This window comes from Balaenoptera musculus, chromosome X, assembly GCF_009873245.2.
Source record: "Balaenoptera musculus isolate JJ_BM4_2016_0621 chromosome X, mBalMus1.pri.v3, whole genome shotgun sequence".
In the NCBI taxonomy this organism is placed as follows: Eukaryota; Metazoa; Chordata; class Mammalia; order Artiodactyla; family Balaenopteridae; genus Balaenoptera; species Balaenoptera musculus.
The window spans coordinates 127,245,715-127,272,973 of NC_045806.1; the positions used below are offsets into that span (position 1 = coordinate 127,245,715).

Sequence of the window (27,259 nt, forward strand, 5' to 3'; positions counted from 1 at the left end):
GGGTGTTTTTAGCGATGGAGGCTGTTACAGCATGTTTGCCCATGGAACTGATCAACAGGGACAGAAAAGTTAGAGATACAGAAAAGGCAAGGAAGACATAGCAGGAGAACAGTCGTTGATGGGTCCTGGTGGGGCGGGACCCAGTGCCTGGGTGGTGGGCTGACCTCAGACTTCAGCTCACCCACAGGGGCCGGAGGACAGAGCGTTCGGGTCTGGGGCTGGGGCTGGGGTGGGGGGGACAGATTTGATGGTGGGAACATGGGCAAAGACGGCCTCTTCTGGTGGTTTCTAGTGGCTCAGTTAAAGATGAAACCAAGGCCTGGCTGAGTGCAGAGGCCAGGGGCTGGGGAGAGGTGCGGGAATCCGGCCTGGGAAAGCCAGGGAGTGAACCGACGCAGAGATCCCCAGGGTAGGCTGGCTGTCCCTGTGGGTCCACTTGAGGGTTTTGGTCACTGGTTTAAAGCACGCTTTACTGCTTTAGAGGGCTGGGCAGCCCAGGGAGCATTACTCCCCTGGGGCCCGAAGCTGCGGGAACAAGGGGCCCAGCCGTGGTGAGAGCCTAGAGCTCGGCTCCCCCGGAGGCCAGTGCGAGCCAGGAGCAGGCAGCAGGGCCCCAGGGCGCGGAGAGCCGGACCTGGCGGGGCGGGTGGAACTGCCGTGTGGAACACGGTAGAGGACAGGGTGTTGGGTAAAATGACAGCAGTTCCTCTTTGTTTCCAGGTTTTTATTTGCCTTTTATAATTCTGATATTTATGTACATATATATATATACTTTTGCTTTTTGTAAAGGGCTCATCAACAGACCAAGCAAAGGCATATGGGGAGATGCTGGCTGCTGGGCGGGAGCGCAGCAGAGCTGGGAGAACCAATCTTTCCTTTTTTTTTTTTTTTTTTTTTTTTTTTTATTTTTCCTGGGATGGGATCATCAAAGCTAATTGCTATAAAACCTAGAAACCACCTAGAGACTCAGACATCTGCCTACACACTAGTGGCATATGGGGAAAGGGCAAGGGTACAAACTTTCAAAGTCACGGTGTATTTACATTCCCAAGGTGGGGCTGGGGGAGGCTGAGGAAGGGGACTGTTCAGACTGGGGTCGGGGGCGGGGGGTTGCTAAGGGGTCCTGGGGTGCGGTGGAGGCTGGGAGAGGCCGGGGCCAGGGGGAGGAGGTGAGCCTGCCCCGCACCTGGGCAGTGACGGAGGCCACTTGGATGTCGTCTGGTGGGTACCAAAGGCAGCGTGTGTATGGAACTCCTGAAAGCCGGCCGCAGGGTGCGGTGGGCCGAGTGCGACACCGGCAGCTGGGACTCCGGGCTCTCCAGATGGCCTCCCCTGCACCCATGGCCAGCCTGCCCAGCTCCCATCCCAGCTGGAGCAGAGATGGCAAGGAAAAGGGAGCAGATGGTGGGGACACCGAGTCCTGTCCCCTGTCCCAGCCAGGCTGGCCAAGGAACGGCTGGGGGTGCAGGTGCCAGCCGTGGTCCTGAGGAGGCCCCCCCAGGCAGCGGCCCCGCTTCCTCTGCCCTGACCACAGCCTCCCTCTGCCCAAAGGCCGGCGAGGCAGCACCTGACGTGTGGGTGACTGGCCCCTGAGCTGGAGCAAAGCAGTGTGTGCCCAAGAAGGGGTGCAGCTGGGTTTTGGCAATCAAGTGGGGACCAGGTAGTCAGAAGGGGATTAGAGGCAGTGAGTTCCTCTTCTCTGCCCCCGACTTAAGCCTCCCTCGGGCTCAGGGTCAGAGGGCCGGGCCGCAGCCTGGTGAAGAGAGGGAGGGGCCTCAGTCCCAAGGTCAGGGACCCAGCACAGGCCTCAGACTGGGGGGTCTTGGCCTCTGACTCCCCTGCGGCCTCGCCTGGCTGGGTGGAACCTGCTACTCCAGGGTCCCCGCAGGGTTGGTGGGGGAGGCGGCCCCTGAGCTGCCGTTGCCCCCTGCCGCGTCCTTCTCCTTCTTGCCGCTGTACTGGCCGATGAAGGAGCCGTCCTCGTTGAACTGGACGTCCACGCTGCCCCCGTAGTCGGCCAGGCTGTCATCACTGCCCAGGGGCTTGATGTCGCCGTTGAGGGATGGCTGGCTGCTGCCGAAGGCCTTCTCCTCGTTGTCACTGCAGGGGGAGGGCGGAAGGGAGTGGGAGGCTGGCCAGCAGTGCCCAGGAGCTGGCAGGGGCTGGCCTGCGAAAGGAGGCCTGGCTGGGGGCTGGGCAGAGCCCCAGGGGCCTGGGTTCCGCCCGTCTTCCGTCTTTCGTCTTCCGTCTTCCGTGTGCTCTGAATGTACTGGGGCAGAGGCCCTCAGCTTGGACACACTGCCGGGAGGGCAGGTGGCATGCATAGCACGAGTGGGGCGAGGCTTGGGCGTGCCCTGGATCCTGGGGGAGGTGGGGTGCTCGCGGGGCCTGGCTCCCATCTGCAGACGAGATGGGCAGGGGTACCTGTACAGCTGTGGCCCCGGCAGAGCCCAGAGTGGGAGCTGGGATGGGGACAGGCAGGCCCGGGGGCTGAGTGTCAGCGCTGGCTTCTCCCTGAAATCGGGAGCTGCCGGGCCGGAGAGCGGGGGAGCGCAGAGGCCCGGCAGGCAGGGGCCAATCGCACTCCCGGGCACACGGCGGCCACGGGAGGCTCCCGGCCCTGCAGCCTAACAGCATCTTCCCAACAGCCCTGCCTTACCTCTCCAGGGACCTGCCGGCACCCCGCAGCACAAAGGAGAGAGAGAGAGACGGGGTCAGGCCTGAAGGTGAGCGGCTGGGCGGCCCGCCAGCGCCTGCTCCGCCCCGGCTCACCTGTGCGCCCACCTGTACGCCTGCTCCGCCCCGGCTCACCTGTACTCGCCGAAGGTTTCGTCCTTCATGGGCCGGGCCTCCGAGTCCACCTGGGTGTCCTCCTTGTCCTTCACTGCAGACACAGACAGCGCCCAGCTGCTTCTCCCGCCCCAGCCTGTCACTGGACAATGGGCCTCGCCCCAGGCGGGGACGCACGTGAGGCTGTCCCTTTGGGCTCTGAACGCTGACAGCACCCTGTTTCAGCGGCTCTCAGGAACCGAGAAGCCTTCAAGGGTGGACCGCTCACCCCACGTGGGCCTGGCTGCCACGCGCTCCGGTGTGCGCACAAACTCCCCTTAGGCCTCCTGCCCGCCCCCAACACGCCCACGCCCCCAACACGCCCACCCCATCCTGCCAGGGGCTCCCGGGACCAAGGAGAACTCGTAGGCGGGATGAAGGGGGGCCCTCGGCGCGACCATCCTCCCTGAGCCCTGCGGTCAGGAGTTACCTGAGTACTTGCCACCCTTGCTGCGCTTGATAAAGCAAAGGATGAGGAAGATGAGAAGCAGGACGATGATGGCGCTGACGAAGCCGATGAACCAGCCCTCCGTGGCAAAGCCGGCAGGAGGGAGTCTCACTCGGCCTGGCAGGGAGAGTGGGAAGGAGAACGAGCCCAGGCCCGGGGTAAGATGCTAGGTCCCGGGCGCTGCAGACGCACCACCTGAGCCCGCCCCCCCACCCCCCCCAGTTCCCAGCCTTGTGCACGGGCTTCCCTCAGAGCCCCTAGTTCCATCGGTCCACTTCCGACCCCTCCACCCCCGGGGACTGGGCAAGGGCAGGTGAGGGCCAGGCCCACGGATGCCAGAGGGCCCAGGAGGAGCGATAAGCTGGGGCGAAGCGTGCTTGTAGCTGATGCTTGCGGGGGACCCTCTGGGGGGCAGGGAGGAGGACCTTCTGCAAAAATGGTTGCCCTGGCAACAGTTCAAACAGAGGATACAAAAAGGGATCGTTCCAGGGACCCAGACTTCTCCACCCTGGGCCGAGGGGCACTCAGGTACTGGGAGAAAGAGCCGAGCCGTGACCCGGGGCCTGAGGTGGCTGTAGCCTGGCCGGGGGCGAAGGGAAGCTGGCCAGTCAGTGCCCGAGGCTCCCTTACCAGTGCCGTTGGTCTTCACGGCCATCTGGTGCAGGAGCACCCGCTCCTTGAGCAAGTGGATCTCGTAGTCGGTGTCAGGCTGCAGGTCCCACTGCGTGTAGGAGCTCTGGTTGTAGCTGACGTACTGCGGCGGGAGATGAGCGCCCAGCTTCTCATCTGTAGGGGTGAGAGGGCAGCAGGGGTGAATGGGAGGGCCCGGCAGCACCCTGGCTCCACGCCACCCCCCAGCCCCTCTGGGCCCTGAGCCCCCTTCCCCCCTACCACGGGGTCCCCTTTTGCGCTCACCCCCCAGGGCTTTGAACCAGATCTGGAACCCGAAGTTGCACTGGCCCTCCTTGGGGACCCAGGAGACCACGCTGTAATTCTCGCCAGCCATGGCCGAGATGTTGCCAAAATCCGGGGTCCCTGGGGATTGAGAGGAGGGTGTGGGACCTTGAGGCAGCCCCCGGGCCGCCCTCGTGGGCCCGGCTGCCTGGCCCGCCTCCTCAGCCCCCTCCAGCTCACCAGATAAGGCCATGGTGCCTCCTTCCCGCACGATTGCCTCTCCAGGGCCCTCCTTCGTTGTGGCCTGGAGCTGGAAGCGGTACCGCAGGTGGGGGCTGAGGTTGGTCAGGTTGTGCGTCCTCAGCTCAGGGTCCGGGAGGTCGAAGGACAACTGCTCTTTGCCCCCATCATCCACTGCGAGGACAGGCGAGGAGTCGGCTTCGGCCGCCAGCACTGCCCACCCCCCGGCTCCCCCGCACCTCCCAGCCGGGCTGCGCCGAAGCTCTGGGCCCACGACACACGTACGAGGCTGGTAGGAGAGCACATAGCCCGTGAGCACGCCATTGTGGCTTAGCGGGGGCTGCCAGTGCAGCAGCAGGCTGGTGTCCGACTGGCACTCCAGGTGCAGCGCCTCGGGGTGTCCAGGCACTGCGGGGCACAGAGACCAGAGGCAGGTGGTCGCCCTGGCAACCCGGGTGGGGCGGAGGGCGGGGCAGGGGTGCAGGGCGCAAAGCTCACCTCCCTCGGGGGTGCTGAAGGTCATCTCGCTGGCGGGCCCCAGTCCCCGGCCGTTAAAGGCCTGCACCTCCAGATGGTAGGAGCTGTAGGGCCGCAGGCCTCCCAGGATGGTGCTGGTGCTGTTGGCAGGCACCACCACGTGGCCTTTGTGGACATGCCTCTTGCTGTGCTTCCTCTGACTGCCCTCCCACCAGTACGTCACCTGCAGGTGGACAGGAGACCCCGAAAGGGCAGAAGGCCTCTGGCAGTGACCCTGGGGCACGTGCTCCCCACTGCCCTCCCAGGGGAGCCTTTCTTCCAACCTGAGGACTTCCGGGAGAGCAGCTGGCAGAGGCCTGCCCCCAATCTTGTCACTCCTGGTAGCCTCACCCCTCACCCCGGGGACCTCCCCAGCCCCTACGCCTTGGACTCTTACATTGTATCCCCGGAGGTGGCCCTTGACCTGGGCTGGGTCCACAGGCCACCACCTGACCAGCACCGTGCTCGAATTGAGGATCTTGATGCCTTCCAGCTCAGGGCTTGCCTGGGGGTCTGGAAACGGCCAATGACATGGATGAGGGCCTGTGGCATCCTGAGGCCAGCCCAGAACCCTGCCCTCCCGCAGGGGGAAGGTGGATTTGGATGCGATGTGAGGGGCGGGCAGTTTGATGAGTAGGGCGTTCGCATGGTCTCAGGGTCTCTCCCTGCAGGCTGTTTATTAGTCGCGAGGGAAAACGGTAACTACATGGAGGAGTAACTAGACAAGATCTTGACTGGATGATCACACTTAACATCTGGTGACGTTCTAGACTCAAGGAAAGGAAAGAAGCAGGATAACTAGACCCCATGCAGGATCCTGAATGGGACCCTGGACTGGAGTAAAGACAGCACTGGTCCACACACGGGGGTATCGGCTGCCACCCAGATAGATGCAAAGTTATAGATGCCAACTTACTGATGGTAAATTTCTTTCTGGATTTTCATAACGGCACTTTGGTTATGTAAGAAAACATCCTTACTCTTAGGAAATGCACTATTGTATATTAAGAGGTAGGAGCTGGGCACCTGGGCGGACCCCTGAGGGCTGGGAGGGGAGTGGGCCATGCGGCGCACGCAGGCTCCACCCCCGGGCGTGGGTGGGGCCAGCCCAATACTCACAGTCCTCCCCAGAGTAGCCGACGGTGATCTGGGGCTCCGGGCCCTTGCCCTGGCTGTTGACGGCCTGGACCTTGATCTCATAGGGCACAAAGGTGGGAGTGTTGGACACCACCAGGAAGGGGTCGCTCACGATCTGCTCCTGCCAGGCCCCCTGCGTCTTCTGAGGGCGCCACTGCACGCGATACTGAACCTGGGGGGCGTTCCACTCCATCCACCGCAGCGGCTGGAGCGGGAGAGCAGAAGAGGAGCCGGGTGGCCAAGAGCCCCTTCCCCGCCCTGCGACCCGCTCCCCAGCCCAGCCTCAGGTCCCTGGCCCTTAGGACAGCCAGGGGGAGCCGCAAATATCTGGGTCCCGGTCTTATGTCTGGGGGTGAGCTCAGCCCAGGGACCCCCTCACCTTCCAAGTGATGACCATGTTGTTGGTCTCGTTTCCTTCCCCCTTCACATCCACGGGGTTCTTCTCCGGGGCTGCAAAGTAACGTGTTAACACATCAACGCTGTGGGGCTCCTGCTGAGGCCGTGAAGGCCGAGGACCAAGGAAGCAACGAGCCGTTCTGGCCCTGGAAGCAGAGGAGCTTGGGCACAGTCATTTCTCTAGACTCTCCTTGCAGAGCCCAGGGGGCCCGGCGCCTGAGGCCCCTCCCGGGTGCTCACCTGCTTCTGGCGTGACCACAGTCTCCGAGGCTGGGCTGGGCTCCCCAGGGCCGTATTTGTTGATGGCAGTAACTCTAAAGGTGTAGTGGACATAAGGCGACAGCTTGAGGGTGGTGGAGGTCTGATTCCCGGGCACCTTGCCCAGACTGTGCCACTTCTCAGGCGCCATCTCCTTGTCCTCGAATTCAATGTCATACTCTGCCAAGAAGTGGAGTAATCGGCGTGTGGCCAGTGGGGGAGCGGTGATGGGGCGGCAAAGTCTGGCCCTCCCTGAGGAAGGGAGAGGGGGCCCCAGGCAACTGGTGTTCTCAGGCTCCTGTGACCAACCTGGAGCCCCCGAACACAAGTGCGTGCTTCGGTGAGGTGGGCGGTCACGGAGCCGCAGCTCTGGGAGACGGGTGGGCCCGCCAGGAGGGAGGGCTAATGGGGCGCCATGCTGGTGGGCCTCTTACTCTCAATGGGGGCGTTGTGGTCGTCAGCGGGGCTCCAAGACAGGTGCACCTGGCTCTGCTTCAGCAGGTGGCGATCAGACAGCTCCAGCTGAGGCACGCGGCCGGGGCTCCCTGAGGGCCACAGAGGGTGGATCTCGGGCCCACTCACAAGCCGGCCGCCCCAGCCCCCTGCCCGAAAGGGCCCTGCAGTGTAAGCCTGGGCTCCCGTGCCCCCCACACCTCTGGGCCACGAGCCCGATACCATGCCGGGACTCACCCACCACCAGGAGCTCTGCCCTGCTCTCCACCGCGTCCAGCTTGGTGCTGGCCACGCAGGTGTAGTTGCCCTGGTCGCTGTAGTCCAGGGAGTGGATGACCAGGCGCCCGTCCTCTATGAAGTACCTAGAGGGGGTGGGGGCACGCTTGTCCTGTGCTCCCAGCGGACCCGCTACTTCCTGCCACCTGCACTCTGCCCGCCCGCTTCCCTCTCCTGCCAGAACCTTCCCCCGCAAAGTGGGGCACGCCCCCCATGGATGAGGCCAGGAGGTCTGGATGTCCTGCTTTCCCCACTCTGCCGCCTCCCACCGAGCCGAGGCTGGGGCTGGGCCCGCACTTGTCACTGTCCCCGAGCTCCTGGAGGTCGCGACCATCCCCGCGCCAGGTGATGGTGTGCTGCAAGGAGGGGTCAAAGGAGGCCTGGCACGTGAACGTCACTCGCGAGCCTTTCTTCTCGATCGCGCTGCGGGGCCCCTGCGTGATCTGAGTGGCATCTGAGGGCAGTGACGGGAGGGGAAGGTCACTCCGGGGTCCTCCAGAGACCCTGACCCTCCCTCCTGGAGGGGCTGCTGATCACATCAGCGAGGCGCGGGGGTGTCACCGGACCTTTGACCTGCAGGTTAGCCACAATGGTCACGTTGTTTTGGTCGTTGGCAGCCTGGCAGAAGTAGTGGCCGGTGTCATTGGCCTGGAGGTCTCGGATGCCCAGGGTCCCGTTGGTGTAGGGGAAGAAGCGCTCATCCTGAAGCACCGTCTTTCCTTCCCTGTCCAGCCTGGTGCGAGGAGGGCAGGCCTGGCTCAGACGCCAGTGGGCTCGGCCCCCCGGCCCTCCCTGGTTCCCTGGGCCAGAAGATGGTGCCCCCCGCCGGGGTTGGGGCACTCACCACTGGACGCTGGGCACAGGGGCTCCAAAGGCCTTACACAGAAGGTAGGCGGTGCTGCCCTGGACCGCCATGTACGTCTCGTTGTCTGGGGTCAGGATCTTGGCCGGCAGCTCTGAGGGAGGAGACATGGCAGGACTCAGGGCCGGGTGAGTGCCCACGCGCGATCACGAGGCACATGCAGGGATTGGCAGGGCAGCTTCTCCCAGGAGGGCTCGCAGCCTCTGGAAGCTGCCAGTGACCCTTCCAGGCGTTCTCAGGCCCCCAAGAGCCCTGCCCATCTTGCTTGCCCGCACCCGGCTCTGGCCCCTGCCAGGCTGAGCCTCTCTCGGCCTTAGGACACGCCATCCCCTCTGCCTCAGATGCGCCTCCCGTCCCAGCCACCCAGGTCGTGCCAATTATCTGAGGTCCCCCTGACAGTCTACCTCTTCCCCAAAGCCCCCCAGGCCTAGCCCCCTAGTCTTCCCCAAGACTCTGGGACAGGAGCCACTAGGCTGGCCTCGGGCACACCCTGGCCAGGGTGAGCCTCTGCTCGGTGACCTGTGGTGGGCCAGACCGCCCTCTGAGGCTGCTTCTTCGCCTGGAAATACCGACAAGAGCCTGCTCTCCTCCATGGTCCCCACCCCGCTGTTGGGAGGCTGGGCGGGAGAAGAGGAGAAGGCTCCAGAGAGCGTCCACTGGACGCTGCTGGGTGAGTCGGTCTGGTGGCCTTGCCTGGTGGGCTGCAGGGACGGACTGGGGGCTACGAGGCAAAGAGGCGGCGGCGGCTGGGCCCAGCTGGCTGGCACTCACCGACAACATAAATGTAGGCATTGGCCAGCAGGAGCCCGTGCCGGTTACGGGCCTCACACTGGGTCACCATCGTGTCACTGGGCTGCACGTTGCTCAGGATCAGGGCTCCGTGGTGGATCCGGTACTTCTGGTCCTTGGCCAGTTCTGTGTGTGCGGGAGGTGGCCCGCGGGCCCAGGGCCAGAGCAGTGAGCCACGCCAAGGCCCCTCCTCGTCCCCGCCGTCCCCAGGGCTCACTCCCTGTCCCTGCCCGAGGCCCCGCTCACCCTCCACAGGGATCCCATTGATTCTCCAGGTGACCTCTGGTTGGGGCCTGCCCCGCACTTGGCAGTCCAGGCGGGCAGTCTCTCCCGGCCCGTACAGACGGCTCTGGGGCTTGTGCAGCCAGTACGGGGCCGCTGCGAGGAAGGGGAGAGCCGCCCTGAGCCGCCCTGAGCCGCCCTGAGCCGCCCTGAGCCCGCAGCCTGCAGCCCAGACCCTGCCCACCCCTGTGACAGCGGCGTTGCATTCTGGGGAGCCCGAATGGGAGGAGCCGGCAGAGGCACCGTACCCTCCACGGTGACGTAGTAGGCGTGCCGGTCACTGCCCAGGGAGTTCTCAGCCAGGCAGCGATACTCGCCGTCGTCCTCCTCACCCACGTTCAGCAGCTGCAGGGTCTTGTTGTGGTTCTGGTAGGTGACTCGGTCAGCTGGCATGGGGCCGCTCGGGCGCAGCCATTTGATGGTGGGCGTGGGGCTGCCCGGGGCCACGGTGCACGGCGGCCAAGGGAGAGAGCACAGGGGAGAGACGACCAGGCCGCTGAGCCCCGCCCCGTGGCAAAGGCTCTGCCCGCCCCGCCCCCTCCCCTCGCAAGGGGCGCAGACTCACAAGCCCTCGGCGATGCACTCCAGGACCAGCGGCTGCCCCTGCAGGGCCACCAGGTGGCTGCTGGAGTTGGTGGGGAAGAGCAGGCGCGGCTTTCTGTCCATCATGCTGTTGGCTGTGAGGACACAGAGCGGGCGGCGTGGCTGACCCCTCCCCCCGCCCACGAAGGTCCCAGGCTGGGTGACTCTGGACACCCCAGCGAGCCCCCAGGGCTGCAGCTTCCTCCTCTGTTAAAGAGAGGGCCCCATCTCTGCCCTCCCCACCCGGGGAGGCGTTTGGGCCAAGCTGTCTTCGAGGAATGCCGGGGGGGGCCTGACCGATGGGATGGGCCATGCCTGAAGGTGAGAGAGCAGTAGGGCGGTATATCAGAGCCTTCGGGACTCACTGGCCTTGACCCGGAGGTCAATGGGTTCCTTTTGAATGATGGTCCGGGTGCCAGGGAAGTGGGCATGGCAGATGTAGTCCGAGTGGTTGTCCGAGGTAAGCACGTTGGCGAAGTAGAGGTTGCCGTTCTGGCCCATGGTCACCCGCTCATCCTGCTTGATGTGCAAGATCTCTGCGGGGTGCGGGAGGCAAGGAGGCAGAGGTCAGGACCCCCATCCAGGAGTCACACCCACTGACACCCTCCCGCCCCAGGCAGCAGCCCCTCGTGGGCACCCACTGCTGTTCATCCAGTAGATCCGGAGTGGCTCTGCACTGGGGGGTGGGTGACAAGGCAGAACCACCGACTCCCCTTCCTCCACCTCGACAGGTCTCACTGTCTCCTTTGGCCACTTGGGGGTACCTAGAAGGGACAGAGAGGCTGGCACTGTGGGTCTCAAGTCTCCTCCCGGCCAAGGCAGAGCAGGGGAAAGGAGGAGGGCTAGCCAAGGGGGTGGGTCAGAGGGCCAGGCCATGAGGAAGTTCACGTAAAGCAGGCAGAGACTCTGGGTCCTTTTTGGGCTCAAGGCAGAGACCGGCACTCCATGCAGAGGAGAGGACGGGCAGGAGGCCAGATGGCTGTGAAGGGTTAACTCTCCACAATTCTCAGCTCCCACCAGGAGGACAGGATGAGGGCGGGTGGGGGAAGGCTGAGGTGCGGCGGTGGGGGGAGGGGAGCTGCGGAGGGATGCTGGAGTCACAGACCCTTCCATCATCCTGACACAGAAACCATGGCAACGGTTCCCAAGGTAACTGGAGGGGCAGAGAGGGGAGAGGAGTGCAAGCTCAGGAGGCAGAAAGCTCAGGGAGGATGGAATGCAGAGGGAAAACCCCAGGGAAAGGGCGACACAGATAAAGACAGAGCCGGAGAGCAGGAAGGAGGGAGCTGGAGAGGCCAGGTGAGAGGTGGAAAGCAGAGGGGAGAGGAGACAGAGCGATGGGGGAGGCGGAAGGAGGTGACCTGAGAGTGGTAGAGAGATGGTAATTCGGGGATGGACGGGGCGGAAGCCAAAGCCCAGGTAGTGGCTCAGACAGGCTCAATCCTCCACCCATTCAGTCAGTCAACAAGCCCAAGCCCACGTGCATCCCCCAGGCGGCAGGCCCCCGGGGCCAAGAGGGGGTAGAGCACAGAAGAAGAAGAGAGGGAAGGGGAGATGGGGCCGACCAGGAAGAGCGGAGAAAGAACAAGGCAAGGAAGGAGGACGTGGCTACGGGCACACTTAACAGCCAGCTGAGGCTGGACTCCCACACGAGCTCCCCAGGCCTGTCTGGGGACCCTGTCATGTGCCCCAGGCCCTCCCCGGTCTCTGCAGCGCCTCGCACCCTCGGCCATGAGCTGGATCTCGTGGGACATGGCGGTGCCCAGCCTGTTGCTGGCAAAGCAGCGATAGGCGCCCTGAAAGCTCTGGGCGAAGTTGCTGTTGTTGCCTGTGATGGTGAAGGAGCCAGAGTGGGGGGCCTGGTTCACGGTCACACCCAGCTCCTCCTTGGGTTTGAAGAGGACACCGTCCCGAGTCCAGCGGAACCTGCGGGCAGAAAAAGGCTCAGAGGCCTGAGGTCGGGAGCCCAGGACCGGGGCTGGCACAGGCCAAGGCAAGGCTGCAAGCCGCCAGGGGCCCCGGGGACGGGCTGGGGTGGGGCGAGGACCAAGGGTGACGAGGGAGATCTGGGGTGTCTGCGCCCAGCAGTTGGGAGGCCCTGGGAGACACGAGGGCTGGAGATAAAGTCAGTGGTCAACCCCAGGGCTTAGAGGGTGAAGGTCACTCACTGCACTTCGGGTGTGCCGCTGGCCTCACACTTGAGGCTGATATCATCTGTGGGGAAGACGACCACGCGCCGTGGGGACTGTTCCGTGATGACAGGGGGCTCCATCACTGGGGACAGGATGGGGACAGCGGTGGTGAGGATGGCCTGCTCTGTGGTGAGGGAAGCAGGGTCTGGAGCCTTATAGGCCCCACGGCAATGGGGTTGCAAGGAGAGAAGGAAGAAGCCCGGCCAGAAGCTGCTGGGGCAAATGCGGGACGAGACAGGATAGAGAGAGGACGGCACTAAAGGTTACCGAGAAAGAAACCAGAGGGGAGAGATGAAGCCAAAGGGAAGGACAAAGAGTGGGAAAGGAAGAAGAGAGACAAGGAAAAAGCCAAAGACAGAAACCAAAAAGGGCAAAGCCCTCACAGGCAGAGAGGGGACCAGAGGGAAGGGCGGAGCAGCAGAGAGAGACGGGAAACTGAGGCAGGAGACCCAGCGGACACAGAGCAAAGATGCCCCCCAGGCACCCCAGGAGAGAGGAGGGAAGCTGATGCGGCCTCCAGGCCTCCAGCACAGGACGCAAGGACCAGAAAAGACTGCAACCCGCGCAGGGCGCAAGGACCAGAAAAGACTGCGACCCGCGCAGGGCGCACGGCACACAGGGCGAGCTGAGCATGTGCAGGAGAGGGGGAGGGGTGTGCTGACACCCCCCCCCCCTTTTCCTCTCTCCTTGGCCTTCTGGGAAACACTCCCACCCTCCCCGCAACTTACCGTGGTGTCCTTCATCTGAGAAATCCGGGCAGCAAGGGAGAGAGGGAGAGAAAAGCTGACATGCCTCCCCAGCAGGGGGCCCTGGCACGGGAAGAAGTAAGTGCGGGAAGGCACCCCTGTGGCAGGGGAGGCCGGGAGAGGAGGTGTAACGTGGGGACACGTGCCGGCCTAGAGCTGTGGCAAGCCGAGACCCAGAAAGAGGGGACACAGCCCGCATCACCAGTCCTGGGGTGGGGCAATGCCCAGGGGGAGCCAGGCCTCGGCTCCAGCAGGCAGGGAGAAAGAAATCCGTGACTTTAACAAAGAGTGTGCTTTGAACAGATCCTTGCATCTTCCTGGCAGGGCCTGCAGAACTGACCCCCACCCCACGCAGGATGCCTCAGAAGGCTGGGAGGCAGACAGTCCTCAGCCAGGGCACCCTCCCCTGCTCCAGCCCGCTTCCCTCCTAATCCAATTAGCACAGCTCAGTGTTTTCAATTACCCAGGCCCAGCCTTCAGAGCCCAGCTGCCCCCTCCCCTCCAAACCCTCCCAAAGGCCCTGCTGAATCTGAGTTTTCATTGCCTGCAGGGCCGGCGCCAGCCCTCATTCTCTCCCCTTCCTTCCTCTCAGCCTGCCACCAAGCTCCCTGGAGCTGAGGCCAGAGCTACTGCCCCCAGTGCCGCTGGACTCAGCCCAGCACTGGCCAGGGTGGCTGTGAGGAGGGGAGGGAGCGGAGGGAAGGGTGGAGAGCAGTGGGCTTTCTCTGCTGAGGACCTCAGTGTAAGGGCCCCCAGGAGAGAAGAGGGGGCTCCCTGGGGACACTGCGGAGAGGGCCCTGCGCTGGGAAGGGGCCAGTGAAGGCAGCCCAAGAGCCAGAGACAGAGAGAGGGACGACAGGATGGGGAAAGCAGGAAAGGAGACAAAGGGGCCTGGAGTGGCCGGGGAGGGAGAGAGCTGGAGGATAGTTTCCAACAGGGAGGCACCAGACCGCCCGCCATATTGTATTGGGGTCAATAACAAGCGCCAGCCGGTGCCCAGGGCAGCCTCAGACTTGCCGTGGTCTTTGATCTACTTCTCTTTCCTCTACCCTGCCTTTCTGCAAATTCTCCCTGCCCCTCCACACACAGGTGTAGCAGGGCAGGCTGATGCTCAGGGCAAGGCCTGACAGCAATCGAGAGGAGAAGCAGGGGCAGGAGGACAAGCACGTGTGTGGGAATGTGGAAAAGGGGGAGTCCGGGCACGTGCGTGGGTGCTCCAGGCTGAGCTGCAGTGACTTTGTGAGTGCCATCTCACGTCCATCCGCTCATGTGTCTGTACACGGGTGTGTCTTGCCGGAGTGCGTCTGCAGGCTGTGTGTGCCTGCTTACATTCAGTGTGCAATTCTGTGTTGCACGCCCACTTCTGTGTTTGTGTGGATGACTGTGTCCCTTTGTATCTAGACTTCTCACTGTGCCTCTCGGAGTCTCTGCGCCTGGGTGGATACAGGTGGCTCGTCCGCGTCTACCCACGTACTTGTCCGTGTGCATCCGCAGCTGGGGGAGTGGCACGGGCGTGACTGCATGCACCTACGTGTGTGTATCTAAGGAGACATCCCCGACCTTTCTTCCCATCAGCCCCTCTCCACCTCCTCCAAACCCTCACTGCCCCCCAGTGCTAGGCGCCTTCCAAGCCCACCTCCCTCAGCCCCTGTCCCATTCCTGGCATGGACAGTCCCCACCTTCAGCCCAGGGCTCATCTCTCAGTGATGCTGGCCTCCAATAGGTCCAGGCTCAGAGACAAAGGTGGAAAGGTGAGGGGGGAAGGGAGTGGAGCTACCGAGGATACCGCCCCTCCCCCAAGCCCAACAGCCACTTACAGCGGTGTGTTTTCAGGAGAAAATGTCATCACAGTAACACACATTCCACACACACACAGGCACTCACATGCACACACGACCCACTACCATCCAGTGTCAACAGCCAAATACCTACAGACCTTCACAAGTGTGGCCAGTAAGTAACGGTTATACTGACTCACAAACTTACCCATATAGGAAATCAAACTCACACTCGGGAATACCCACACTTAGCCCATTACACCACACACATCCGCAAATACATCTAGACAAATATAACGTCTGGCCAACTCAAAAGCATACACAAATACTCATGTTCAGTCACAAACCTCCAGCCACACTCCCCAACACCCACACGCCTACCCGTGACCCCCCCAAAGGTAATACTCCAACAGCCCCACCCCCAGCCCCACCAAGTAACTACACATCAAATCGCGAGGATCCAGAAGGCTAAGGGGTCCGTTCCTGTCTCAGTTCACAGAAAGGGCTACCAAGGGCCCAAGATAGGATTACCCAAGCCAGAAGCCGGAGCGAGGCTAGATCGAGCTAGCTGAGGACTGGGGATGGCCCCACTCACCTGCCCGCCCCATCCTTGGAGGAGGGGTGGGGCGGGCCGAAGGAGAGCGCGGAGGCCCGGAGGAGGAGGGTCCAGGGCCTGGCCTGCTGTCCGTGGTGCTGAAATCTCACCGGCCCTCCCTCACCTCTGGTCCCTGTCCGTGGTACTGAGATACCCCGAGCCTTCCACCCTGTCCTTTCCAGAGGTACTCAACGTCCTGGGTACCTCTTGCCCACTCCATGCCCAGGAAAGGAGGGGTGAGGGGCCGGAACCGGGAGAAGGTGAAGAGGTAGAAGATAAAGAGAAGCCGAGCGCGGCGGTGAAGGGAGGCGCCGAGGCTCCCTCCGGTTACTCACATTCCTCGGGGATCTGGATGAGCAGGCAGGGGCTGCACAGGAGGAGAGGCCACAAGTACCGCAGCGCCACGGCCATCTTCCCGGCGGCGCCGGCGGCTCGGCGCGGCAAAAGCCGGCCGGGCTCGGCTCAAGCTCCGGCCAGAGGGAAGGGGGCTGGTGGGCGGCTTGGGGAGGGAGCCGGGGGTGGGGACACTGCGAGAGGGGAGGAGGGAAGGGAAAGGTAAGGGAGGAGAGAGAACGGACGGATGTTAGTGACTAACATCTGGGCGAGCCTGGGCTCCTGGCCCCGCCCCCAGCCCCGCCCCCGGCTGTCCGGCTCCTCCATCCCTCCCTCCCCCCCACCTTGGAGAAGGCAACCTGCAAGAGACAGCAGAGGCTGGGGCTCCAGTCTGCCTTTCATCCCCTTCCTACTCTCTGTCTGTGCCTCCTCCGCCAGCTGCCTCTCCAGCACCAACTTGTTGCCCCATCAGCTCCCCTGGGCATGCCACAGGCTGCTCTGTGCATGTCATCCCCATGTGTGACTCAACATCCCAGCAAGCAGATGCCTACGGGCATGAGTGTGGACGTGGGTCTGCATGTAGCCAAATATGCACATCAGTGTCTTTGTGGCTGTGTGTGTCCATTTTCATCTTCTCACGAAGGGGGATGCACTCATGCGTGGGCGTGTGCACGCAGAAGTATGTGCGTGTCTTGTGTGTATCTATGCGGGATGAATCCTCACGTCTGCTATCTGTTTGCACGCACAAGCATGCCTGCGCACGTATGCGGAGAAGAACTCTTGTCACCCTCTCATTGCTGTGCGTTTCACAGCCAACTGATCCCTGCGCGCTGTTCAGGCCTAAAAAGCTGGTGGGGGGCAAGGGGGACCTGGGGAGTGGGAACACGGAAAGAAGGAAAGGGGCCCAAGAAGGCTGCATTTCACAGAACAGGGTGAGGAAAAGTGGCAGGAGGGAGGCAAGGAGGAAAGCACCTCCCTGCTGTCCCTCAGGCTCCTGGGGGGACAATAGAAGCGACTATGGCCTCTCCCCTTCCAGATGCTCCAGGCCAGGGTCAGAGCAGGGGTCAGGAAAAGCTCTGGGACAGTGTTTCTGACATCTCGAGTGTCTGGCAAGCCCACCTTCTGGGTCTTTTTCTGAGCCTTCAGGGCTCAACTGATAGATGTGTCCACCGCAAGCCCAAGTGATGCCAGCTATATGCACATCCCACCTGCATGCAAGAAGCCCCAACGACTGAGGGCCCGGGGGAGGGGGCTTCTCTGCCAATGACTAGAAGAGAAGACACTCCCAAGAAGACAGATCGTTTTGACTCCAAACAAGAAGAGGTGTGAGAAAGAGACCGTGGTAAAAGTGCAAGAAGGGCAAGAACAGGTGGCTGGGTGACTGAGAGCTTGGAGGCTGGGGCCTGGGTCTGGATGCGTTCACCAAGTCCATCCCGGGCATCCTCGCTGTGCCCAGCCAGGACCTTATGAAAGCGTGGACCAAGCCTCAGCCAGAATGCTGAAGGGGTGGGTGGGGAGGCCTGGAACGCCATACTAAGACATCCAGACTGTCAGGAGGCAACCAGAAGCCACATGTTGGTTTTGCGTAAGGTGACCCGAGAAGAGTGGTGAATTCAGCAGACTGCCTGGGGACTGGGCAGGGAAAATGGACGGTGGCGAATAGCAATTAGATTAGAGCTCTCAGACCCAAAGCTGGAGGGGGAGGGGGAGAAGCGCCAGGGTGGGTCAACGTGGACGGGCTGAAGGCCAAGAGAGTGACTTGGAGGGTAAGAAGCGGCAAAGGCGCGGCCAATTCCCAACTGGCAAGAGCCAAGCTGGGGCCCAGAGAGGAGGAGCAACAGCGGCCCTGCTCTGCCCCCACCTTCCTCCACAAAGCCAGTGCAAGCAGCGTGGGCGCCATGCAGCCTTGGCCTCAGCTCCAAGGCCTGTAGGAAGCAGTAGGAGACTCAGATCAGAGGGCAGGTGATCAAACGGCAGCCTTGGGAGCTCTGAGTGCTCTGGTCTTAGGAGGGGGAGGGGAGAGAAACGAGAGAGAATCTCAAAGGCGGACCTTCCCGCAGGAGAGGAGACGAGAGCACCCCCTCTGCTGGAATGATGATGGCTGTTTGTCCCCGAACTAGGTTCCCAGAATGGGGTTTGGCATGTGTACCCCAGTGTATATGCAGGGGATATGTGATACCCCCAAACCCCCTGGTCCCCACTCTCTGCCCCATCCCAACACCCCACAGTCTCACATCCAACCTCTTTTAGTCTCTGGTATTTGCCACCCAGCTCACCACCTTCCCAGGCACTCAGAGACGGGCAGGAGCCAGAAGGCTGAGAGGCCCGTGACAGCTGGGAGGGGCTCTGCCTCCTCCCGTCCCACTGCTGCCGGCTCTCTGATCTCTCCCCATTCCTCAGGCAATTACAGAGCAAGCAGCTCAGGTTGTCAGCTCGGCAGGCCCCCACCCCCCCATCAGCACCTCCAGGGGCAAAGGAGGCGGGGGAGTGTTCCACAAGCTGGTGTACAGATGGAGCCAAGGCCATGTCTGCAAAGGGGGGGCAGGCTGGGGAAGACTGAAGGGTGACAGACAGGGTGAGAAAGAGGCAGGAGGGAGCAGGAGAGACAGAGAAGCAGGGCTGGGGGAGGGAGGGCAGGGAATGGGAGACAAAGACAGATGCTGGACCACCTCAGTAACCAAGATGGAGAAATCCAGAAACAGAGACCCAGGCAGCGGGGAAAGGAAGAGAAGAGAGGAAAGGAGTACAAAGGATGAGAGACAGCTGCAGAAAGCACTGATGAGAAATGGCCGAAAGAGCAAGAAGACTGGAGGGGGGGGGGGGTGTGCGCACGCGCGCGTGCACACCTACGCACAAGCCCAGTGGCGCCTCCTCGGCATCCTTGTCCCTGGGGGGTGTGCCAGGCAAGAGACAGGAGAGGAGGAGAGATGGACCTGAGTCAGAGGAGGTGAGCTTCTTGGGCTTGGAGGTGAGGTTGGACTGACAGGTAGGGTGGAGAGACAAACAGAAGGCAGAGAAGCTGCGAGCCAGGACCACAGACAAACAAAGCCCACAACGACAGATACAGAGCAGCACGTCCCTGGCCACTTGTGGCACTAGGGCAAGGAGACGGTTATAGGCAAGCTGAGCAAGCCACTGCTGGCCAGCCCTCAGGGAGCAGGTGGGGATCCCCACAGGGGAGCAGGGAGAAGCGCCCAGAGGACCCCAGTGGCTCCCTCCAAGATTGCTGTTGGCATGGGGAGAGCAGCCGCCTGGCTGAGGGGGTGCCCGTGCGTCCATGGGCCGGCACAACCGTGAGTGCCCACGTGCTGGGGGAGGGGACGACCAAGGCAGGCCGAGTACCCATCCTCTCTGGAGGCCTCACGAACACTCATGGGGGCAGGGAAGGAGAAAGGGTGTGGCGGGCTCTGAGGTGGAAGAGCCAGCAGGGAGGGGCTCAGTGGGACCCTAGGAGAGCGCCAGCCCTGGCCACACTCTGGGTCCCACGGCCAGTCCTCTCCTCTGGCCTCCGTCCTCTGACCGGGGGGTGGGGGACACTTGGGAGGTCGTGGACCCAGGCTGAGACCTGGGATGGCTGCTTTTCTCTCTGTGCACACACACACCCTGGGAACCTCCAAGGGTGCCCTGTGCATGCTCGCTGCACACAGGCCTGCCAGCTCCCAGGTCCTGCCTGGAGTCCTCTCTGCCCCTCCCATCTGAGAGAAATGCACCTGCCCAAGGGGAAGTCACAGGCAGGTAGCCCAGCCCGTCTGTTCCGAGTGGGGGCAGCGCTGGGGGCTCAGCCCTGGTATGTGAGATGGTCAGAGTGTGAGTGCCAGGTCCACGTACTTGTAGGCTTGTGGGGGCACTTGGCGGCACCTATGCCTGCGCTGTCCCCTCAGCAGGGCTGCTGGGGGCCTTCCAGCCTGTCGGTGTGTATATGAGGGTGTGGGTGTCACCTACACCCCAGGCACTGTGTTCCTTTAAGGCTCCTCCTCATCCTCCCCCCCCCAGGCTGTGGCTGGCGGGTTTCCATGGAGATGGAGCCAGCTCCCTCCACTGGCAGAGATGGGGGAAAGCTTGCTGCAGCCTAATGGGTTATTTAGATAATACATGAAAGAGGCTGCTGGGTGGGAGCCCCCACAGGTACCCGGGGGCCCCGGAAGTCTTCGAGGACGGCTGCTTAGTCCTTGGTGCTCTCTGCCTCGCCCCTCCCTAAGGGAGAGCGCGCCCTCAGCCCCCTTAAGGCTTCGGTCTCCAAGGCAACGACAGCTCACCTGTAATGGACCATTCTCCTTACAGGATAAGGAAGGGGCGGGACAGAGGTTAACCCTTTGTGGGAGAGTGGGGAGAAAAGACAGTCTCCACTGAGAAAGGAAGGGGGTATCTCACCATCGGCAGCGAGACAGACGTCTCCCCCCCCCCATTTTATTAACTGAATTCGCGGAGAGCACTTACCGCACGCCAGGGACTCTTCTAAACACCCCTACACGTATTACTCGTTGAATCCTTAAAATCACCCTGGGGAAGGACCACTACCATTATCCCCATTTTATAATTGAGGAAACTGAGGCTCAGAGAACCGGAGCACCATGTCCAAGGTCACGGAGGTAGCACTGATGGTCGGCAGGTATGGGGCTCTAGTTGGGGGGAGGCACCCAAAGCCGCCGAAGACAACTCGGGCGGTTAGCTCGCCTCTCAGCATCTCAGGCATCCCAACATGTACGCCTGCTTGCGTTCGCAGAGGGCCAGGGCCTGGACAAGGACGGGCTCCAGGCCGGCCTGCCCCCTGGGGAAGGGCCTATTTGCTACGCAGATGGCAGGCAAATGCAGGGAACTGGGAGGGAAATCTTGGGAGGAGGCCGCGCGGAAGTAGGATGTGACCCACATCACGCCTCAGCACAGGGCAGGAACCACCGTATCCCTCAACCCGCCCCCGGACTCTGCACAAGGGAAGGACAGCCTGGGTTTCCTGCTCCCCGCCCTGGCTATGCAGAATCTTGGGTTGCTCTGACCGCTTTCTCAAAACCAAAGGCTCCAGGGCCCCCTCACAAAGAGCACTTGGCTACCTGGAAGGCCCCTCTCTCCAGACAGAGCTCGGGCACAGCACGGACTCCCTTCCCGTGCAGAAGGGAAAACTGAGGTCCAGTGAAGCGGCGGCCAAGACCCCGGCCTCCCAGGCCCCTAGAATGCAAGCAGTATAGCCAAGCTGCCGATGCACGGTTGGGGAAACTGACGCCCACGGCCTAAAAACTGTGCCCTTTCACCCCCTCTAAGCCCTCCTTCCAGCTCTGGAAAGTGGGCTTAGAACAAGATCAGAAGCCCCCAACCTGAGAAGTGAACCTGGCACCAGCGGGGGGCTTCAGGGGCCGGGCAAGAGGGGGCGACATATATCGGCTCCTATGGGCCAGCAGGGCCTGCCCCAGGACCCAGAGGAGGGAAGGCAGGCAGTGCGGGGGAGGGAAGGTGCCAGGCAAACAGAGAGGCGGGAGGGGCCCAGCCCGAGGCCCACCCGGAGCTGCTCAGCCCTGCCAGCCCTGGGACACCTGGCCCAAGTGAGGAGGGCAGGGGGCGCCTGGAAGAAGCTCAGACACTGCCAGGCCCCTCCAGCCGCCTTGGGGCTCCCCATCCCAAAGGGTTAAAGAGCAGAGGGGCACAGGAAGCCTGGGAATGGACAATGGAGCCTCTGTTGTTCCCTGGGCTTCAGCATTCCTAAGGCATGAACGCAGGCGGCCAGGGGAAGGGCCAGAGGGCACCACCACCCCCAGCGGGAAGCCCCACGACTTACAGGGAGACACTGCGGCCTCCGCAGCCACCACCGGCAGCCCCGCCCCTTCCCAGCACAGGATCAGTGCGGGCACAGGAGGACCTGTGCGCGCACTCTCACCAGCACACACATACACACACGATGGCACACATGCAACCAGATGGCTAATGCCCACACGTGCGAACAGGAACACGGGACGCCATGCACACACTCCCACACCCAAAGCCGCCCCGTGCAAACCTCCGGACCGGCGGCCCGCTCCCAATCTGCCTGGCTCTGAACACTTCAGAGGGAAGCGTGCCTCCCGGGGACTCATCACCTCCCTTCAAGCTCCACCATCAGACTGGTAGGAAGACGGCCCGGCTCAGAAGGGCCCCTCAGCTTCTGGGCCCCTCAGCCGAGTGCGCAAAGCCCAGGACACTGGCGCCTTCCTGCTCCACCCCATCCGAGGCCGCCCCTGCCGGGTGTAGGGCCAGAGACCAGACCGGCAGGACAGCGCCAGGTCCGCCCCCACAGCTTCGTGACCTGGGGAGAACACGGAGGGGGGGTGTAGGCGGTAGCCCGAGGCCTTGGATGGGGGCACTGGACAAAGAAAAGCTTCTGGGAAGACTAGCAGTCCATCCAGACCCTCCCCCTGCAGAGGAAGGCCACCCTCCCCGGCTCCTCCCTCTCTCAGACCACAGCCTCTAGGAAGCCACAAAGATCCTGTTGATATCTGGGGGGAAGGTGGGCTGGCCTGGCTAACCGCCCACCGCCTCCCCCAGGGTCCTCTGCTGGGGGCCACCAGGTGCCCCCTGTACACCTTCCAGGTCAGACGAGGCCCCCACAGGAGGTCTGGGCCCAACCCAAAGGCCTAGAGTCCAGGGGACGTGTGCTGGGTGGCGGTCACCCCCGTGCTGAGGTGCAGAGCCCGGGCCGAGCTTGGGCTTTAGGAATCAGGGCAGGGGCAGGTGCAGAGAGAGAAGATGGACAAAAGGGGAAGTGGGGAGATGGGGACAAGGGCATCCAGGGAGGGGTGGGGCAGGCAGAAGCAGGGGAAGGAGAGGAGGGCAGGGCTGTGAGAAACTCCAACAGAGCAGGGAGGAGAAAGGCGAAGGTGTGGGAGTGGAGGTGTAAAGAGGCAGTGAGAGCAAGGCGAGGGCAGGGGAAGCAGGACCGGGGCATCCAGGATGGGCCAGGTCAGCGAGCGGGAGGGAGAAAGACCGGGGTGGGGGGTAAAGCCCCCCCCAGGGGCCTCAACCCAGCCTTCCCAATTATGGGAGGAGGGGCAGGGCAAAGACAGCCGCCCGCTGGTCTGCATCACAGGGTGGGACAGAACCCCTGGGATGGCGCTCCGGGTCGCCACTCACGCCCACAGAGGGGGGCCTGGCGGAGCAGGGCAGTTGGCTGGGATGCCCATCTTGGCCAACCTCTGCCCAGGGCCCCCCTTTGCTCCATTCTCCCCAGAACAGGCCCTTCCTAGGCCCAGGGCACCCCCGGAAAGCAGCCCCCCTCCTCACTCCAGACCTGTTTCAACCTTTTGCCCCGAGAAGGGGCTGGGGAGAGCTCCCCTCACACCTTCGCCCTGACTCTCCTGAAGGCAGGCCCGGCAAGGCAAGGCCACTTGCCCCGCTGGCAGAAAGGGTGCCCCAGGAGACATTCTGTCCGGCTGCAGCCATTTAGACTGGCACCAGGGACCGTTTGCCTTGAAAGGGACCTTGGAGATTAACGAGTCCATGCCCCATGTGATAGCCAAGAGGGCTGAGACTCAAAGAGGGGAAAGACTGAGGGTCCCATGTCACTGGGGTGGGCAATGGCGGGTGTGGCACACGGGCTGCCCCTCCACCCTCCCCAGCTGGCCTCGCCCAAGTGCGCACCGTGGAAGGCATCCGCCCCAGCACGGGAAGAGGCTGATGGGGGCACAACCTCAATCCCGGCCTCCCCTTTCCCTGCGAATAGTCACAAAGGAAAACAGAAAACCAATCCACACCCCCTGAAGACAAAGACGGTGTTGGTCCAGTTTGTTACTGGCTTTTCCATGGGTAACCCCGAGCCTGGTCCAGGCAGGCACCTTGGCAGTGCAGCTGCCCAGCGAATGACTGCCCGCCCCGTGGGCCACTGAGCTCCTGGGCTGGGAGGAGCTCCTTACTGCGCGCTAAGCGCCGGCTCCGAGCTTTGCAGGGGGCTGGGCGCTGGGTGTTGGGGGAGGAGCCTCTTGGGAGTGGGTTGTAGCAAAGCAGGGAGACTGAGGCTGGGGTGTGCTGAGCGGGATTCTCCCTCGGTGATCAGATCACCCAGGATCCTTAATTTCTTTTGTTCTTTTTTGTATATTTCAAGCATACCACAATGAGATGTATCACTTTTGGGACACACACAGACACAAATAAGTAGGAAGAGAGAGAGACTAGGATGCAGCAAAGAAAATGTCCAGGAGCCGGGGACGGGTTGGAGGGGGTCCCCAGCCTCAGCACTGACAAGCACTTGCCATGTGGCCACAGATTAGCTAAGGCCCCCCCGAAAGCTAGGGAGCCCATGGGGGCACGTGTGGGTGTTGCATGGGCGCTGCGCCAGGTGAGAGGCCAGGCCAGGCTGAGTCCCATCGCCTGCAGCAAGGAGCTGGTCAGAGGAGAGAGGCCCCAGGCCGCCCCCTGTCCCAGCCACCTCACAGGGGACAAGAAAGATGGGGCTCGGCTGCAGTTCTTGGGAAGAAAGGGTGACTGGCTTGTTCACCCTCGGGGCCACGTGAGTCAGCAGAGATGGCACCAGGCTGCCCAGAAGCCCCTGCCTCTGGGTGGAGTTAACTGGAAGCAGGGCACCTACTTAGAGGGGGGGTGTCAGGCCCCCCACTTCTTGGGTGGGGGTAGATGGCCCTGGGCCTGCCTTCCTGAGACAGGCAGCGATGGGCTGGGCTCCAGATACCCTGTAGGGGCAGCAGGTTGTACTAGGGGCTCTTTGCAACCCCTGCCAACCAAGAGTCCCCCAAAATTTGCCCTAGGAAGGCGGGAAGAGGAATTGCAGACCCCTCTCATAACCAGACAGCGATAGGGAGACCTGGCAATGGGCGAACGACCTGCAGTGGGCAAGGCAGGGCCCCAGGAGCTGAGGCCCTCCCCGCATCCCCCTACCTACTGGGCCCACATTCTACACTCATGTGCGCAGCCGCACCCTGCTGGGTGCCCAGGCCAGCCTCACTCAGTGCGCCCTTCCTCGGCCACAAGAGCCTGCAGAATCTGCGGCCCCAGAGGCACCCCACGCTTCCAGGGCAGGAGACTCTGGTCCTGGTGCAGGCTGGGAGGGGAAGCCCGGGGAGTCCAGGCTGGGGTTTAGAAAGGAGGAGAACAAAGCCCCCCTCCCCACCTTGGGGCTGAGGGCCAGGCAGCGCCCAGCCCAGGTCCTTCCCCTGCCCCCCACTGCAGGGACAGCCTAGTCTAACCTCCCCCCAACCGTGCCGGCAGCTGGATTTTCGGCCAAACAGGACTCTGGACTGGGGAAGGGGGGCAGCCACGCCCCGGGCCACACCCCACGGCGGCCGATGGGGTGGTGGGGGTCACGGCCCACCGCGCTCCCCTTCTCACCCACTCACACACCCGGAGGGACGTGCCACCTTCAGCCCCCGCCAGCCCGCACAGACCCTGCCTGACTTCCCCCGGAGCACCCCTCCCCGGGTCGGCATTTCGGGCGCCGCCCAGGTACTCTTCACCTGTCGGGCTGCGGGCCCCGGCCTCCTTTCCCTGCCCCGCTGCGCTCCGCGGGGCCCGGAGCCGGGTGCCCGGCCTGGGTGGGGCTCTGGCCGCTCCGCCGGTGGTCGCGGGCTGGTCCGGGTGGGGCTCCCCGCTCTCGCCCCCGGGGCAGGGCTGGGACGGGAGGCTCGGGGAGCTGCAGGCGCGGCCCCGGCGCGAGGGCAGGCCTGCCCGCCTTACCTGCGCTGCGGCCGCCGCTCGGGCTACCCGCCCAGCCTCCGCACACGCCGGCCTCGGACCCGCCGCCCGAGCGCGTCTGCGATGCTGATGCTGCGGCGGCCGCGGCGCCGGGGCGGGGGCGGGGCGGGGCGGGGCGGGGCGGGCGTGCGCGCAGGGGAGGGGGAGGGGAGCGCTGGGGAGGCGGGGGAGGGGGAGTGAGATCACCTCCCCGGCCGCCCGCCCCGCCCCGCCGCGCCCCTCGTCCCGGCGGAGTTGGGCTGCCGAGGCCGGCACTGGGAACCGCGGTGACCCCCTCCGGGAGGGAGCTCAGTGGGACCCCCGCCGCCGGGTCCCGCCTGACCCGCGCCCGCAGCTCTGTAGTCCCTGGCCCGGCAGTGCCCCGCAGCAGGGCACCCACGCCGCAGTGGAGGCTCCGGGCAGGAATCTCGAGGCAGGGGTGCCCCCGGGGCGCGGTGCTGGGCGGTGGGGAGAGGAGTCGGGTGGGGAAACAGATCCCCTCAGCCTCCACCCGGCCCTCGAGGGCGCTGGCGAGCGACCGGCACCCACACGCGACGCGGTCTCGGCCGCGCCCTGGCCGTGGGGTGTTTGGACGCCCCCCCACCCAGGGCAGGATTCCCGAGGCCCTGGGCTCTTCCCGGAAGCACCCCCCTCCCATCCTAGGCGCTTGGTCCGGGAGGGGCGCGCGGGCGTCGATCTCAGCCCGCCAGGGAGGCGCGGAGGGGCGCGGGCTCCTGCGCAGCCCAGAGCCGGGGCGGGGGGGCGGGGGGGCGGGGAGGTTGCTGAGAGGGCGCCCCTCGAGCTGCCATAACCCATCCCCAGATCTTCCTCCGACTCCCTGTCGGTTTCCCCGGCGTCGTATTTCTTTGTCGTGGGGATTGGCCCCATCCCGACCTCTCCCGGCGGCCCCACTCCTCTCACTGGAAAGCGTGGGGAAGCATCTCTTCCCCAGCGCCCCCCCCCCCGCCACAGGCTCGCGGCCGTGACCTCCGAGGCCAGGCGGAGGGCATAGCTATTCCGGAGTGAGCCGAGCCCAGCCGCAGGGCAAGGAAGGCCTAGGGCCCAGATGGCAGATTGCGGCCCTGTTGGCCACGGTATTTTTATGGGCATGCCTGTTGCCCAGTGAAGCATGCCCGGGCCCTCAGCTCAGCCTCCCCAGACCCTCCAAGCCATGCAGGGGGCCCACGTGGGAAGGGGCCTGGAGTCCCCCTCCCATCCGACCATCTCCCCGCCAGCTTCAGTTTCTCCTGGAAGGGGAGGCCTGGAGTGGCCCCACTTGCCCTCGGGGAAGGTCTGGACGCCAGGTTTCTAGGTGTCTTTAGAAGGGGCGTGGACAAGACTAGAGTCTTGAGTGAAAGTGCGGGCTGGAGTTGGGGGGGACCAGGGAGCTGGGGGCAGGGTGTTCCCCCAGAGCTGCCAGTGGCCCACCCTTTGGTTCCAGCAGACCCAGGGTAGGAGTGCTGGCTGGGCCCTTGTGCCACGGTTGCAGCCCTTTCAGGAGCAGTGAGGAGGCTGGGGCTGGGGAGGTGGGGTTTAGGCTGGTGGGCGGGGCGCTGGGCGCGGAGGAAGCTGGGCCAGAGGGCAGGCCTGGGCGCCCAAGAGGGGGTATTTTCCATGAGGCACTGAGCTGCGGTTCACTTCCTGCCTGCTCTGATCTGACCTCCGATAGGCCTGGTCTCTCTGCTCTCCAACCGCCTCCACTCACCACCCTCCCCGCCAAGTTCCCAACCTCTACCTCCAGCCCCAACTTCCACAAATCCTTTAAGGAGCGTAGGGTTCCATGCTGATCCCTGGGGTGAGAATGACTAGAGTGAAGTAAGAAGGGGATAGAGCCATTTCCTATGCTCCTACTAAGTGCATAGTGATGGGTTCAGTCTCCATTTGTTATACTATATTCATTACTATTATTCCACTAAATCCCATTTATTGAGCATTGCCCCGGGCCTGCCAGTTATAAGCACATGTCATGTATTGGCACAATTATTTTACACACCAACCAGGGAGGTCAACC

At 63.4% G+C, this 27,259-nt stretch overlaps 1 protein-coding gene across 4 annotated transcripts; it reads right to left on the reverse strand.

The window, feature by feature from the left end:
- Positions 1 to 722: 722 nt before the first annotated feature.
- L1CAM (L1 cell adhesion molecule) lies at positions 723 to 25,311 on the reverse strand. Of its 4 annotated transcripts, none has more exons than XM_036840709.1 (29): positions 25,252 to 25,311; positions 15,609 to 15,800; positions 12,883 to 12,897; positions 12,131 to 12,236; positions 11,686 to 11,888; positions 10,604 to 10,726; positions 10,328 to 10,498; positions 9,946 to 10,057; positions 9,629 to 9,813; positions 9,345 to 9,476; positions 9,081 to 9,224; positions 8,292 to 8,403; positions 8,014 to 8,180; positions 7,745 to 7,901; positions 7,409 to 7,533; positions 7,153 to 7,263; positions 6,701 to 6,898; positions 6,444 to 6,514; positions 6,047 to 6,269; positions 5,325 to 5,440; positions 4,910 to 5,111; positions 4,697 to 4,819; positions 4,412 to 4,585; positions 4,193 to 4,312; positions 3,908 to 4,063; positions 3,260 to 3,394; positions 2,812 to 2,884; positions 2,660 to 2,671; positions 723 to 2,100 (listed from the first exon to the last, which is right to left on the reverse strand). In XM_036840709.1, exons 2-29 carry the CDS (start codon positions 15,682 to 15,684, stop codon positions 1,869 to 1,871), a joined length of 3,774 nt encoding a protein of 1,257 aa, XP_036696604.1. In that variant the 5' UTR covers positions 15,685 to 15,800; positions 25,252 to 25,311; the 3' UTR covers positions 723 to 1,868. The 4 variants fall into 4 exon arrangements, with proteins under 4 accessions (XP_036696604.1, XP_036696603.1, XP_036696605.1 ...); XM_036840708.1 differs by having other exon boundaries at positions 25,032 to 25,302; XM_036840710.1 differs by lacking the exon at positions 12,883 to 12,897 and having other exon boundaries at positions 25,032 to 25,302.
- Between the last annotated feature and the right edge of the window lie 1,948 nt (positions 25,312 to 27,259).